Source organism: Manacus candei, unplaced genomic scaffold, assembly GCF_025592945.1.
Source record: "Manacus candei isolate 608988 ecotype Guabito, Panama unplaced genomic scaffold, ASM2559294v1 h1tg000014l, whole genome shotgun sequence".
NCBI lineage: Eukaryota > Metazoa > Chordata > Aves > Passeriformes > Pipridae > Manacus > Manacus candei.
The window spans coordinates 20,593,123-20,608,180 of NW_026138062.1; the positions used below are offsets into that span (position 1 = coordinate 20,593,123).

A 15,058-nucleotide genomic window follows, 5' to 3' on the forward strand; every position below is an offset into this window, starting at 1 on the left:
CTATGGGAAGATGAGTCTATGAGTAACCAGGTAAGAACAGTTATCAAATACAGTAATACTTGTGTTTTCTGCCACCAGTTCCCAAGTTTTCTCTTAGTAAAAGCCAATAGCTAAAATATGTTTTTGTATTACAGTTGTGGTTTCTTCCCCCTAACAAAATTGTAAGGATAGAGACCAATCAGTCACACAAGACTGCTTGTCAGTAAAGAAAATATAAATTTACTTTTATTATAACCATAAAGAGGCATTAATTTAACAATTAGCTGTACGTTCAGCACTCAGGTATGTATGTGTGCCAAATAAACCCAGTTCTCTTGCTGCTAAAAAAAGAACGCTTCTCAGCAATGCACTTGCCTGTGCTTACAGGATGTTTATTGTCTCTGTATTACAGTTATCTTGACAGACAGGCCTCAGGATACAGAATAAAGTTTTACTCTTGGACCAAAATAGGAGGCAACATTTTTATTTAAAAAAATTAAAAACAGCAAGTTTCTAGTCAGATAATATAAAGCATCTTAAATTAATCTTTTGAAAGTATTTACACTATTTGTAAACGTAAATATCTGAAACTGTACATGTTTAAACAAATGTTCACTTAGCAAACAGGCTGTATAAACTGATTGCTCTTCTAATCTTTCCACCAGCTGTCTGGGTACTCTAAGAGAGAAAAAGATCCCAACCACAAAAGTGACTACTGCCACGGTTTAGCCTTCATGTCTTTTTTGTACAATGTCTGTATTAAGTCAGTCATAACTCTGTACAGTGACCAAGCAGTCCTTCTGAAAAACTTCATAAAAAACAAATATACATATATTACAATGCACTGGACATTATTTTACAGCCTGTATTTCTACACAAGTAAAGAGAAAGGGCAAGTTTTCTTCCTTGTTAGTTAATTTTTAAGGGGTCATATAAGGTCCTAGGAGTACCATTGATGTACCTCAGCACGACTGCTGCAACACTTCTTGTGGTAGCTTTAAATCCTACCATCTTGTTCTCCATTCATGTAACTTGTAATAGGAAAATTTTTAAATCAAAATACCACCAATGTGCCTGGAAATTTCTTCATATTTAGAAGTACAGAATAGGTTTTATAAATAAATAAAAAATCTGCCATGTTTCTCACTACATTTCTGTTTTGCAGTGCTGACCAATAAGGATTTACACACTGACACACCCTGAAGCTGCTTGAAGTGTTTCATTCCATTAATGCCCAGGCGTTTAGCATTCAGCTTTCTGCACTATTGACCAATAAATGCATACTGAACAGCGTGCACTGTTTAACAGGTACCGAGCACCTATCCTCTGTTTGCAATGCTGATTTGACAGCCTTGCACATTCAATTTCAGGCATCCCCACTCCCCCTTACTCCAGGGCACAAAGGCTGTGCAAGTTCCAGTCTCGATCCTGCTTTAAACAATATGAAACCACCATCTGATCTTCGGAAAGGCAAAAATCCAACTCTACCCTAAAACTAAGTACCTGAAAACCTCAATGCTAAGCTTTGCTGTAAAGCATCTGAAAGGATGCAGTTCCCTAGAAACAACGGAACTTATATTGCACAGCTTTCCATTGCAAATTCCAAGGATCTGAGTCCCTTTACAGAGGAAGGTGAGACCCTTTACAGAGGAAGGTTAGTAAAACTTCAGGTCAGACCTCACAGCTCCCAGTCACAACAGTATAAGAAAAACAGCACATCCAGTGTTTCAAGAAACACTTCACATGTGGGAAATAAAGTTTTCCCAACTAAGAACCTCTGAATTATGTTCGAGTACATGGTGGATTACCAGGATTTTCATGGCAGTTAAAGAAAAAATCAGGGTATGCCTGCTTAAGTCAAACTGTCATACCAATGTGCTTATCTCCCAAGTCTTGCAGATATCTCTTACTGCTCTCATTTGATTCTCTGCACTTTACTTCCAGAGTGTCTTTGAAAGTGCGACTTTCCATTGCATACATCAGCTTATTAAGGGAAAGCAAAAACGTTTTTTTCATTAAAAAGCAAAAAACAAGAGGCTTCAACTTTGAAAACATCTGGATAAGGCAGTAACTGAGTTTCCATAAGAGTGATCAGCAAAGGTTTTTTTGTTTTGTTTTCTTCTGCCCAATTCTCAAGCCTATGAACAGAAAAACCTTGGGTTTTTTTCTTTTTTTTCCCCTAGAAGTTTTGATGCAGACTGGACTGCACAGTGGGATCCTCCGTCTACTTCAAGTGAATGTCTTTGTGTTTCCTTCACTGCCTGGCATTCACCTGAAGCTTATTTCAAGCAGTCTCATTGCTGGCTTACTTAGACATCGATAATAATAAGTTCACCTGAAAGACAAAGGGAAAGTCTATGTTAGACAGAACAACTAAGTTTCAGAACTGAGGTGTTATATTTTAACCTTTAAACAGGATTCCTAGGAAGCACATTAGTCAGGAGAAGACAGTTACAAAACAACCAGCCAAAATTTCCAGTCAAGTGCCTACTCATAGGCTTTTTAAAATGCAGTTGTTGACCATACTGCTACTTATTTCACCAGTCACAAGCTACTGTGTCAAATTTTCTAAGATGACTTCATGTGTTGTCAAGAAACTCCAAAAAACAGGTACACTGGTAAAAAATGGTAACATTCATCTCAGATATCTGAAATACATTTGGGATCCTATGCAATACTTGTTTCCTACAGATTACAATATGGTTTCCCATCCAATTCAGTTTGTAGGATAAGTGATCCTAAGGTTTAACAGATAAATGATTAGAGGAAGCCATCTCCTCTAGGATAACCCCACCTCCTTATGGTGCATCAGTCCCACTCTGTGCTCCAAGACAGTTATCACACATTCCTGTGGCCACATTCACTGCAGGAAACATCCTCTAACCCACAAACTAGTTTACCTGTTTAAATATTAGCATCCTGTGATAATCAAGATTCTACCCACTTTCCCTAGACCACTAAGGTCAAAGTGACATCTTCAAAACCTACTTGGTTTCTGCCAGAAAATCCTAACAGACAGAATTCTTAAACCAAATCATCTCTGAGACTAAAGACTTTACCTACCACATAGGGTTACACTTCCATAACAACTGCACATTTTCCCAATGCAATTTACTTGAAATGCACCCTAGTAATTCTTTCTCACACTTCCTGAATGCAGAAGTTGCTGCTTTTTATATTTGGCAAAAGCAAGACTGCCTTCAAATGCACAGGCTTTTTTAAGGCGCATTCATTGGCTTTGATATCTCTCTGAAAAGACGATGCCTAGAAACAGAAAAACTCTTCTACAATGTTGTACAACTCAGTCCCAGCAACATCAATCATCACTTTGGTTTAAGAAAATCAGTTAGATAGTCTTTAAAGAAAAACCCAAACAAAGCCCTTTTCTAGCTGAGAGCCTAAAAGTTCAGACAATGCCCTGAGTTTAATCATCCAGGATTAAGGGGGATAATAAATAAATAAAGATTCTGAACACTGGAAATAATAAAAATGAAAAAAATCAATGTTTAGAAAAGCAAGTCACATGAAAGAGCAACTGATAAAACATAGAGCTTCAATACATACCTGTTCCATTGAAGGACAAGCTATGATTTGCAGATCTTCATTACTAAATTCTTCCTTTAACAAAGCATGGAGTTTCTGGAACATTTGCTGAATGTTATTCTTTTAAATGAAAGAAGAAAAAACTCATTATTAAAAAACACAACACTCATCTCAAACATGAACCACAATAAGCACAATGTACATGGAATAGCTACTTATATGACCAGGCAAGGAGAAGCAGTCAAGCTTTAAGAACTTTTCCTCTAAAACAAGTCATTTTGGGAACAGCTACAAGGAATCCATGTTGGCTGTGAGATAAAAAACTTCAGCCAAGATGTGCTAAACTGAAACACTGAGTCCTAAAGACTTAACCTGGAAGCCTAAAACTCAAGCTTGGTTCTTCTGGTAGTTTATGGTAGGTTTTTCATTAAATCTGTATTATCTTCTCTGCCCCTGGTGCTTCTACCCAGGCATAACTGACCAAAATGAACTGGTTTGGGATGGGACAGAAGTAATTTTCTTTACAGTAGTTCATAGGGTGCCAAGTTGCAGACGTGCAGAATAAACAGGACCAGTTACATGTGTCTGTTACATAGGCTGAGTACAACAGAGAGCAGGACAGCTGTTTGGGTTTGGTTTTTTTTTAAGCTAAAGATGTCATCATGAAACACCTACAGAAAAACATGCCAGCAATACTCACCCTGACTGGCTTAAATAAAATTAATTCTGTATCTTTATTGGACAAGTACAAGGACATGCTTCGTAATGTTGATGGCAGCTTTGTTTTTATTGTCTTATAAGTGGAAGAGACCAGATCGTTGATCTTTGCTGGAAGTAAAAGAAAATATGCTTAATAGGCTAAAATGGAGTTCTGCTAGCTGAAACCTAGACTCCAGAAAATCAACTCCGTTTTACTGGGGCTGATCATTACCACAGGTTTAGGTGAAAGAGAGAGAGGGGGCGGCTCGACTGTGCAGTATCAAACCCATCACATGACCACAGCATGCCAGACACTGCAGAAAATGCATCCAACCCATTTCTGCAAGCTACCACATCCTCCTGAGGTTCCTGAAGTCACAGCCTTCCACTAGCAACAAAGTTCTACATAGGTTTCCCCCCTAGAAAACCTACCTGGAAAAGAAGCTGCTGGGAAATAAATAATGGCAGTAAAGAGAACAGAATATCACAAATTCACCTTACTGAGCACAGGCCACATCTGCGAGAAGAAATGTCTGCACAGACACCTGGACTTTGAAACAACCAGACAGGAATCCTCTCAGACAAGATCTTCTTTCTTTATTGCTAGGAATTTTAATGATTTTACAAGATCATTGCTTAAAGGCCAGGGGAAAAATATATTTTGCAGTTTTAAAGTACTGAAGTTAATACACTCAATTTCTGCCATATCTAAATTTTTTGCCTAATCCCGCTTCCCAGACAAATGACTCCAAGATACAGCAGAAGCTCTGCTTAGATCTGCTTCTACACACATAATTATCTCCAAACAAACATAAAAAATACTCCTGAAGAAGCAGGAGATGTTAAGTAGAAGCTCAAGTTAGCCCTTGAGAGTGTCTGACCCATGGAGCAGCACTGAATTACGTATGAATATGGCTGGCTTTGCATCTTAAGAACATGATGCAACAGAAGGTTCCGATGTATGAATTGGAATAATCAGATTTTTGACCCAGAAGCACAACTTTGTAATGTGAAGAGCAAACCAACCCAGGAACATCTAAAACTGTTCCAAATGCTCCTATGAAGCGTTCACATTTCAATTCTTAAGAATAGGAAAACAAAGCCAGATTCCATTTTTGCATAGTGACAGGGAAACTGTAAAGAAAGTAGGTACCAAATGTACAGACAATAAAAGCTACAGGGTGGATTCATTCTTTTGTACGAAAGCAAAAGCTTTATCATAATATAATCAAATAATTCCTAAGCAGATTCTGTATGCAGTTGCAGAAATGCTGTTTACATGCAAGAACAGTCATGGCTTGAGAAATACCAAGGCATTCATCTACTGCACCAATTAAATACATATTCTAAAGTTTGTCAGGTTTTGATTTAGAGGTGGCTTAAGATATTTAAACTAGCACATGGGTTAAAATGGAAGGCAGGATTTTCAAGAAAAAGGTAGACAGTTCGATTTTTCAAAATCAATCACAGTCTCACAGTCCAAGTTATTCTGGCCACTTTTTCAGGTTCCTAATAGTAACATAAATATAAACCAAAGCAAATACCTGGTTGTGCCCAAGGTTGCTGTGATAGGCTGTAATTGGGACCTCCTTGAGTGGCCATTGTTTTTAAAGCAGCTACCTAAAAAAAGTAAAATCAACAAAATTATGTTTCTTTCAGTTGAATTCACAACAAAGTGACCAAGTGAAAACTGCACAAGTCTCTCAGATACTGTAGTGTACGGAATCTCCCCTGCTCTTTCTCTTCTATGATCTGGCTTAACAACACACAGGGGAAGCAGTGTGACAGAAATGCAATTCAAAATTACAACTGTGATGAATTCTTGAAAGTAAAATTCAAAATGGGATTAAATTTACAAAGACGCTTAGGCACCAAGGGATACAAAACCTCAAAAAAGATTTATACTTAAGCAGCTTAGTCAAACTCCCCAGATTCTCAGTGAATCACTGGGATCACTCAGACAATCTATCAATCTCTCTAGTTACCCATCTATATTTTAGGCATGCCACTGACCCCTACCCCAGCATGACAGGCATCAGTAAATTTAATACTGTAATCTTCTAAATTCTCAAAAATCAGCAGCTGGGATATCTGCTGTCCATGCAACGCTGTAGCCCCAGTTTCTGAGAGGTCATGTCACTTATTCTCAGCACATCAGGATCCACATCACTCTTCATTTTTCAGAATAGATTCTCCTGCATGGTTGTTCTCAAGATACCTAGAAATCCTGAGCTCTAGAGCAGGTTCTAGAAAGAGACGTATTGTAAAAAGATATCTTTTTTGTTTCTATCCCCTAAGATGCTTCATCTTTCTGACCAACTTTATCAGGAATTTCTGTCCCAAGAACTTGTAAAGAAAATCCTGCTCATCAAACACCTCATTGTTGTAAAATACACTGAAACCAGAAAATTTTAACACACTTCACAGCCATACTCTAAGACCTCCCTCAAGAACACACGTGACCCAACATTGTTTTTGAAGGCTTACAAATGCAGTCAAGGTAGAAATTTTCCAAGAAACAGAAAATTTCCGGCCAACCTTCACAAACCTGTTTCAACTCAATGGAACATTACAGCTTCTTGACCTAAGAGCACAAGGGTTGCTTTTAAAAACAAACTATGTCATGTACCTTTAATGCATTAATCTCAAAAAATGCCTGGAAAATTGCTGATGGAATTTAAAGGAAAACACATCATCTTCAGCTAATCAGACAGAACTAGCAGCTTCTCCTATACCCAATTTAAATACTAATTCCTTGGCGCTACCAGTACTTCAGTTAGGTTAACAAACATACAACACATTTGTACCTTTGTCATGAACTCCTCCAGCTGTTCTATAAATTGTTTGGTTTGCTGCTGAATAAACTGCTCACAAGCTGATTTCAGATGACGATCTACATCTTTCTTAGAGTCGATATAATGTTCTCTGATTTCTGGAGTACCCTTGAACAGAGGACAACAATTCTCTTCTTTTTATTTGCCAGAGATCACCAAACACTTAAATGACACAATTTTTCCTAATGAAATAAGACTCCGTATTACCTCCAGTAAGAACTGTATCAAGGCGTTGTTGCTGTTTAGTCTAAAAAATCTTGAAACTGCCTTGGGATTCAGGATTTTAAATGCTGCATCTGTGAATCAGAAAGTCACTCATACCATAAGTCAATGCGATTCATCTCCAAGACTTACAAACTCTAATCATCCAGTCTGAATGATTACAATGGTGACATTAATGATTCCAGTATTGCTAGGAGTGGACGCACAAGTGCACATGCACAGAAGCACACCAAGCTTAATCTTCTATTTTTTAACTGTACCTACAGTAAACCTGAATCCAATAGTTGCAGAGTCTAAACAGATAAATACATTACAAGAAACTAACAAGTTACTGATATTAACTGCACTGCTATGAGCATGTAAAGTGTGCAAGCTCTCCTTGTTACTGTATCTACAAGTGAAAGACTTTTACATAAGCTATGTAGTTAAGCATTTACAAACAATATGCAGAATTTTGCACCTTGCCCGGGAAAACCAAGTACAGTTGCATGAAATAACTTAGAACTGGTGCTTTCTTCCTCTGTGCTTAATTGTTTTAGTTAGAACTAAATAACAAAACACCAAGGTTGATAGACACTCATATTTATGTTCTCTACAGAAGTCCCCAGAAGAAAAAGCAACATCTGTAATTAACGCAAGATACTGAAATTACTCCTATAGTGCTAACAGGATGTTGTCAACCTGAAATCTAGTCAAATTGGGAAAAAGAAAATTATCAGTAGTTTCAGTATAGTTTACTGCCCTACTGTCATTCATTTATCATCCTGCACATCCATCTGCTTTTTTATTTTTTCAAAAGCAATTCTGTGCCCTTCTTGCTGTATAAAACAATACGAGGGAAACAAGACATAAGAGCTAAAGAAGTGCTGTGCAGGGCATTAAATCAAGAGGGAATACCAAATACACAGGCATGTAGGTTTAGCACCGAACTAAGAATCTGCACTCCTTGCAGTTAAGGGAAACCACAAACATTATTTTTGTTCTCTGAATTATTCCCCAGAAACTTCACCAATTCCAAAGACAGCCCAAGCTCTTGATTAGAAGTCTATAAGCCAGACAGTGAGAAAGTCCCTTTTCCCACTGCATATTTCAGTTACATGAACCTTACATTTATACTACTTCAAAAAAAATTGGGTGAAAGCATGACTTTTACATTAAGCAGTATTCTTTTTTCTATAAATCCCAAATTAAATCTTAAATCTATGTGCAGAAAGTTTGGCTAGAACACAGTAAACCTGTTAGCCCATTAGCTAATTCGTTATTTTTCTTCTACGACTCATCCCAAATATAAAAGCCCTATTGTTCCATGCTACACCACATTAAGAATTAAGCACAATGTACATCTTTTCAACACCACTGCCACCACGCAGTATAAAGAAAGTGTTTTCCATTACTTACCACTACCATCTGCAAAGCACTGGCTGGCACAAAAATTTATTCCATTAAATGAAAATGGAGAACAAACTTGTGTGTCAGCCAGGACAAAACACCAAAAGGATATATTTGCCCTTTAACCTCTAGTCAACTAGAAACTACTCAACAGGTAGGAGGTTTCATTGATGTTCAAGTGCAACAAGTGAAATAGTTAGTGTAAGAATTGCTTGCTTCAGAGTTAAGAGTGCAGCTTATTAGATAGCAGGAGAGAAGTTATTTTTTCAGCTCTCTCTTTTGGAATGGAAGGAGAGAAATTTGACATGCTTCCAGTAATTTTTCCCATTATCTTTATAAAATTGGAAAGTGCACAACAGTTCACTTTTGTATTGAGAGCTTTTTTCCTGTATTTTACACAAGAACCATAGTACAATTTCAAAACCATGATCATGGCCACTATTTCTATTTTCACTTCCTAAAACAAACACACTTGCTACATAATACCATTCAACAATACTGTTTACTCAACTTGTAAAAGAAGAAAACCTTTTCAAAACAAAAACCTCACAGAAATGTCTAGGAAATCTTGATTTGTTCTAGGAAAGTTGACTATGTATTGTTAAATTCACCTGCTAAACAGCAGTAGCAAAAGATATTCCTTTAAAGGGTCAGAAAAGGGAAAAGACATCTCTGTGCAATAGAAACGTAGGTTACTTAGTTGTTCTTAAAAAGGACTGGATAAATAAGTTAGGCCAGCAGCACAAAGCAGACAAACACATTTCATACAAAAATAAAGAATTTGTTAGATACATCCTGAATTGCCCTGAGTAAGAGAATGGTTTTGGGTTTTTTTCAGAGAAGCTAAGAACAAAGCAAGAGATTAGAAAAAGCATACAGGTCATTGCAAGTGAACATAAAATAAACCCAGAACTTTTGCTGGCACATTAAGGGAGGACAATCCCACTCCATTCTGTAGCCAGCAACTGTTCAGTACCTCTAGTTTTCTTAAGGTCCAGGGAAATTTCCTTAATGGTGAAATCAGTGTGGAAAGGAGCAATTTGTTCACGAAGAATCAAAAGGTGTTTTATTAAGAAAAGTTGTCCATCAACCTGGGTCTACAGCAGAAGAGAAAGAACATGCATTACATGTAAAAAAATCCCCAAACAATTAGATGAAGAGCAAAGTTTCAACATTTCTGCTTTTATTAGTTAACAAGCTTTTTCCATTAGTCTGTAGTGCCATTAACCACGCTCTGGGATCAACAAATCCCACTTCTGTACTATTCCTAATACACTGCACTACAGAAACGGACTTTATTCACATCTCTTAGAAGAATTAGATTATATAGCCATATTACTAAATGTCCCCATTAAGTACAGGTATCCACTATTTGAAAGATACAAACTTATTCTTCTTAAGAGCCAGGAATTATTTAATGTAATTTATAGTTGAAAAACATGAGGTTCTAAATTTGTTTTAATCATTATGATGACTAAAAAAAAGACAAACAGTTAATGTTCCTGTAATAACCCTGATTAACTGTGCTATTCTGCAAAGGTCTTACAAGGCATTTTTCTCATGTCATTAAACACAAAACTTAGTTAATTTCTAAGCAGTACAGCAAAGATAGAAAGAATAAAACAAGGTCAAGTTCACACCACCCAGAGGATGTTTTGCATGCTTGTTATTTTAGCTAAGTGGTTTATAATGCATGCTGGTTTTAATCTTTGAAGTCCATGGCTCATTGAGGTAAAAGGAGGAGGACTCGAGAAATCAAATTTGCTTTTGCAAGCTGGAAGAGAAATTTCCTTGATATAATGTTAAATAAAACAGTAAAGAAGAAATCAGATTTAAATATGCAGTTTTAACAAATAAAAATTTCACTAAAAGTAAGTGGTGGAAGGGCTTCTTGAATTGTTTGATTTTGGCCTTTTGTTTTTTTTAATTCTTACATCCACGATTTCACCAGGTAATGTTAAATTAACGTGCATCAAGAACAAAGTGGTACAGATCCTAGTTCTGGGCCAACCTATCTAAGGTTCACGGCAGGATAAGTTTCATTCTCCATAATACTTTTAAGTTAATGCTGACCACAGTGCTGGAATGGATATTTAACTGCAGAATTCTGAATCAATTACATAGGCAATAGTTATCTGCTCAAACTAAAGGAAATGCAGTTTGAATTTCTTTTTAAAGATACTATGTTTAACAGGTATTTTTCAAAGGACACTCAAATACTTCAAAACAGCTCTTCACAACTAAAACTTTGCATTACTAAGTATTTACTGCTTATAAAAATCCAACAATTTTAGCCTACTAAGACTTCTCCTTTTTTTCTTTTTAAATTCACTTCCTGGCTGTTAAGAATTATCAAATTATGACAGTATTTGTATTAAAGGAATTGTGACAGGAAAAACTAAAGTTTACTCCAACTACTTAAACTAACACTTTAAGTTAAAATGACTTGATGAATCTGCATTGAATTCTGAGCAACATAACAGATCAGACCTTGTGATAATACAGCTCTGAGCAAAGAATACTTAGAAAATCTTCCCAGTGAATATAACAGTTAGAAAGATTTTTGAAAATTCAAACAAACAATGGAGGCAGAGAACAAGAGTAACAGACAGTGAAAATAAATATAGGGAGCAGAGTCCTCTAGCAGAAATTTTTCTTTAGACATCACTTCATTGTATTCCCACGAGTTAGAGTAGCCTGTAAACATGATTGCTACGACCTGTATTTCCCATTTTCAGATAGGCTTGCATGTGAATCATTATCTTTGCTTGGTAATACATTAACCATAACTAAGAACTGGCAAATCCCTCAGGTCTCTGGGGGCAGAGCAACATGTTTTGACTAAGATTTCAACAGAATTCTGAAAAACTGCTTTATGACTTTAGATATACACAGAGTGGAGGGGAAGGGTTTGGAAAACATACCACAGATTCTGACCTTGTTTTTGCTGATGGAATCAGCAGCTCCCAGCAGCGACTGGATGCAGGCAGATAAGGCCTCTTGTGATAATCCCTGAAACACTGCCCTCTGCGGGGAAGAGGAAATCAAACCAACAAAAAAGGTGTTAGCAAAGCTTAGGCAGAATTTAAAGAGTTGCAGTTTGTGAACGATGTGCTTACCAGCATATAAACCTCCAGATCAACCAGCTACAAACATGTTGTCTGCATGCAGTAAGACAGGATGGCGTGACACAAAAGGTTGCTACAAGCACTCGGGCTGGATACAGGTGCACTCTTGAGCATGCCCTGCTTACCCTCTAGCTCTGAATTGGCACCCGGGGAGTGACACGGTGAGTGACACCTCACGCACTGAGAGCTACCAGCACGAACGATGTTTGCTGGGTAACCTGACCAGACACTTTGTGTGCCAGGGTAACTACCTGTGTTGTGCGTGCAAGTTGTACCTGCAATAGACTCAAGATCATTCACATGAGTTTAACCTCAAGCAAACTCAAATTACCTCACGTTTGCGACAGGTTAGTAAACAAACATGACAGCTGCGATGGCCCAGGTGACACGGAGTAACTCACTAAGCTGCAGCATCTACATCCTGTGGCTGAACCAGCTGTAGGAACACAGCTCGCCTCCACTAGCACTGCAATGCAGTACATGACAGCCCTGACTGCCCCCAGACTTGCCAGTGCCACTCATTCATGACTTCTCCTATCTACAGGGTGCAGGCAAGGGGTACCAGTTCTGCTAAAGTACCTCATGGGAAAAATAAATGATTCTCTGTGCAGACACACTACAAATGAGCCTTGCAAACAACATAAAACCGACCTCATCTCCAAAGGTCTAGCTGACAACAAAGGCAAATACTCATCTATCTTTAATGAGATTGATATTTTAAGCAATAAAGCATTCAGATTTTCCAGCTTCTTTTTAAGCAATAGCATCTTGGTAGCGGTCTCAAATAACACCCATCAAAGGTATTTTGAAATGCACTCTGTATGTATCTAATAAAGATACAAGACATATGGAAAATTATCCTCAGAGACTTATCAGCCTTTTATGCTATTAGGTGAGAGACAATAAAACAGATTCCAATGGGCAAGTCTCAAAATATGTGTTAAGTAAACACTGCTTTTGTTTCTGTTAGATATGAAGATTTCTACTGTCTTAAACTATGGAAATGTCTCCTACGTTTTGGAACTTGAAAGATGTGCCACAAAAAAAATTTCAGAACATTTCCAAAATATAGAAGTAGTAGAGTCACCATTTTTAAGAGCAAAAACATCACCTTGTCTGATGTCCTGCAAAGCACAAAGAAATACATTCACCCAGTAATTTCAGAAATAAAATCATTCTCTATAATTGACCCAGAACTTTCTTTCTTGTCCTACTCACTCCTCAACTTTGGTGCGACCAGTATCTTGAACATCAGACACTGAATTATTTCTATAATAGTAAAAGCAACAGATGTACAAATCAGTGCCATTCTTCTAATTCTACAAGTACAAAATTGTGTTGAAAATGATGACCTACATTTTTCAGTTCTCCTGTTTTACAAAAAGATAGCAGCAAAAAGACTAAGAGATAAGAGGCCTGTAATTGTCCATTCCTAATTTATATTAAAATATTTAGACATGGTGCTATACACACTTCATAACTTCACTTAAAAAAAATAGATAAAGAAATTTTCGCATACATCTATACATCTATACAGTTTGGAGAGACACACTAGAGTCCTTCTGACAGTAGGATACCACATTCCATGCAGATCTGCTGGTGAAATCGTGGTCTGGTGCCTGGGATTAAGGGATTCAGCTGAACCTGTTTAAAAGCAAAATACACACATGAAAAACTTGATCATCTGTCCTTTCAACCAAAGCAGACTGTAACATCCACTGCACTTAATACTGACTATAATAAGTAGTAATATACTGACTATAATAAGCAGTAATAAGACATTTTATTTTACCCAACCAGGTAATTTTTTTTCCTTCTGAGCAGGTCAGTACTAGATTTCTGATGTGAATAGAGCACATGGCTGTAAAAGACATGAATTTGCTTTCAGGGGTGGCCCAGCTCAACACCTTCGAAAGAGTTACTTTTACAGGCCATGTCTCCAATGACAGGCACTTCCCACTCAGCTGAACAGCTGAAATGATCAAACAATTACTGAAAAAATGGGTAGAGATCAGAGAATTACAGGAAATGTTCAGGGGAAAAAAAATTCCATTAATTTTACTTCCTGTTTTCTGATTAAACAGTTGCAGAAAATACAGGGTCTAAACATCATGTTAATAACTGCAAAAATAATGGCAAAACCCCAATTTTGTCATGAGGTTGTTGCAAACATAAAAAAGTGTTCCTCCTGAATAACTTTTGTAATAATTCTGTATGCTCAAAATGGATTTTCACAACACCTGACAGACAGAAGTCTGTATTATTTTCATTTTCTCCTTAAATCAAGCTGGGAAACAGCTAAGTCAATAGCATCAGAACTCGGATTTCAATTAGCAACCATCAGAAAAAAGTAAAATGTTTAAAGTTTTACCTGATGATGGAAAAAGCACTTGTGAAGTGTTTATGTGATCAGTGTGAAAATTGTCTGAAATAATTCAGCAATATCTTTCTACCTTTTGCAACTATAAATTTATTGTCACATTAATTGGAAAGCCTGTAAGATCTCAGTTGCCAGTTTGAGCTTCCTAGGCTATTTATTAGTCACTTCAACTATTCCTACAGGCACTGAAATGGGAAGGAGGCACCTTTGAAGGGCAAATAATCCCAATTATCTTAGACACATATCTTCAAGTTACACCTTATAGGTTCCTTCCATTTCCTGAATGCACGAGATTAACAGGACTTGCCAATTCCATACACCTGGCTTGAAGTAAGATGAACTCCTTTCTCGAGAGGTTTTGTGGAGTTCAGCCAGAAACAGCCAGAAAGACCTTTGCAGGCCTTCCAAGCCAAAAGCAAGAAAATACCACATAACCAAAAACAATTTGAGAAACAACTGATAAAGAGATGACAAAGATGCTGCTGGTAAAAATGATGTTGTACCATTCTGAACAATGGTTAAAAAAAAAAAGGAGAAATTCTTAATGGATCTTAGACAATAATTTAAAAATCTGTAACACTCAAATGACTGGCATCAAAACCACCATACTTCATGGAATTTGATTCCAGTGAACTGTAATTTACAGACACATGGGTCACAGAGCACAGCTAAAGCTAAAAGTCAGAAGCATCCTGAAGTACACATCTTGATGGCGGGGCTACTATGCAATGGAGAATAGAAAAGCTCAGTTTCATAGAAACAAAGTATAATAGATGCTCTTGGCTGCAAAAGTAGCTGCTTCACATAATGGATTGCACTGAAAGCACAAAGAAATGCCACCAAGAGAACAAGATTAAGCTGTTTCTCATAAAAAATACAAAGCT

General features: G+C 37.1%; 1 protein-coding gene across 1 annotated transcript in view; it reads right to left on the minus strand.

Annotated features, from left to right (window-relative positions):
* Positions 1 to 335: 335 nt before the first annotated feature.
* COG3 (component of oligomeric golgi complex 3) overlaps positions 336 to 15,058 on the minus strand; it is a 31,335-nt gene continuing 16,612 nt past the window's right edge. The window contains exons 15-23 of the mRNA XM_051778691.1: positions 13,314 to 13,438; positions 11,604 to 11,693; positions 9,643 to 9,763; positions 7,263 to 7,351; positions 7,029 to 7,163; positions 5,766 to 5,841; positions 4,223 to 4,350; positions 3,544 to 3,642; positions 336 to 2,314 (exon numbers count right to left, since the gene is read on the minus strand). Coding sequence (XP_051634651.1) covers positions 2,285 to 2,314; positions 3,544 to 3,642; positions 4,223 to 4,350; positions 5,766 to 5,841; positions 7,029 to 7,163; positions 7,263 to 7,351; positions 9,643 to 9,763; positions 11,604 to 11,693; positions 13,314 to 13,438 — 893 coding nt within the window. The 3' untranslated portion in view covers positions 336 to 2,284. The remainder of the gene's footprint in view (positions 2,315 to 3,543; positions 3,643 to 4,222; positions 4,351 to 5,765; positions 5,842 to 7,028; positions 7,164 to 7,262; positions 7,352 to 9,642; positions 9,764 to 11,603; positions 11,694 to 13,313; positions 13,439 to 15,058) is intronic.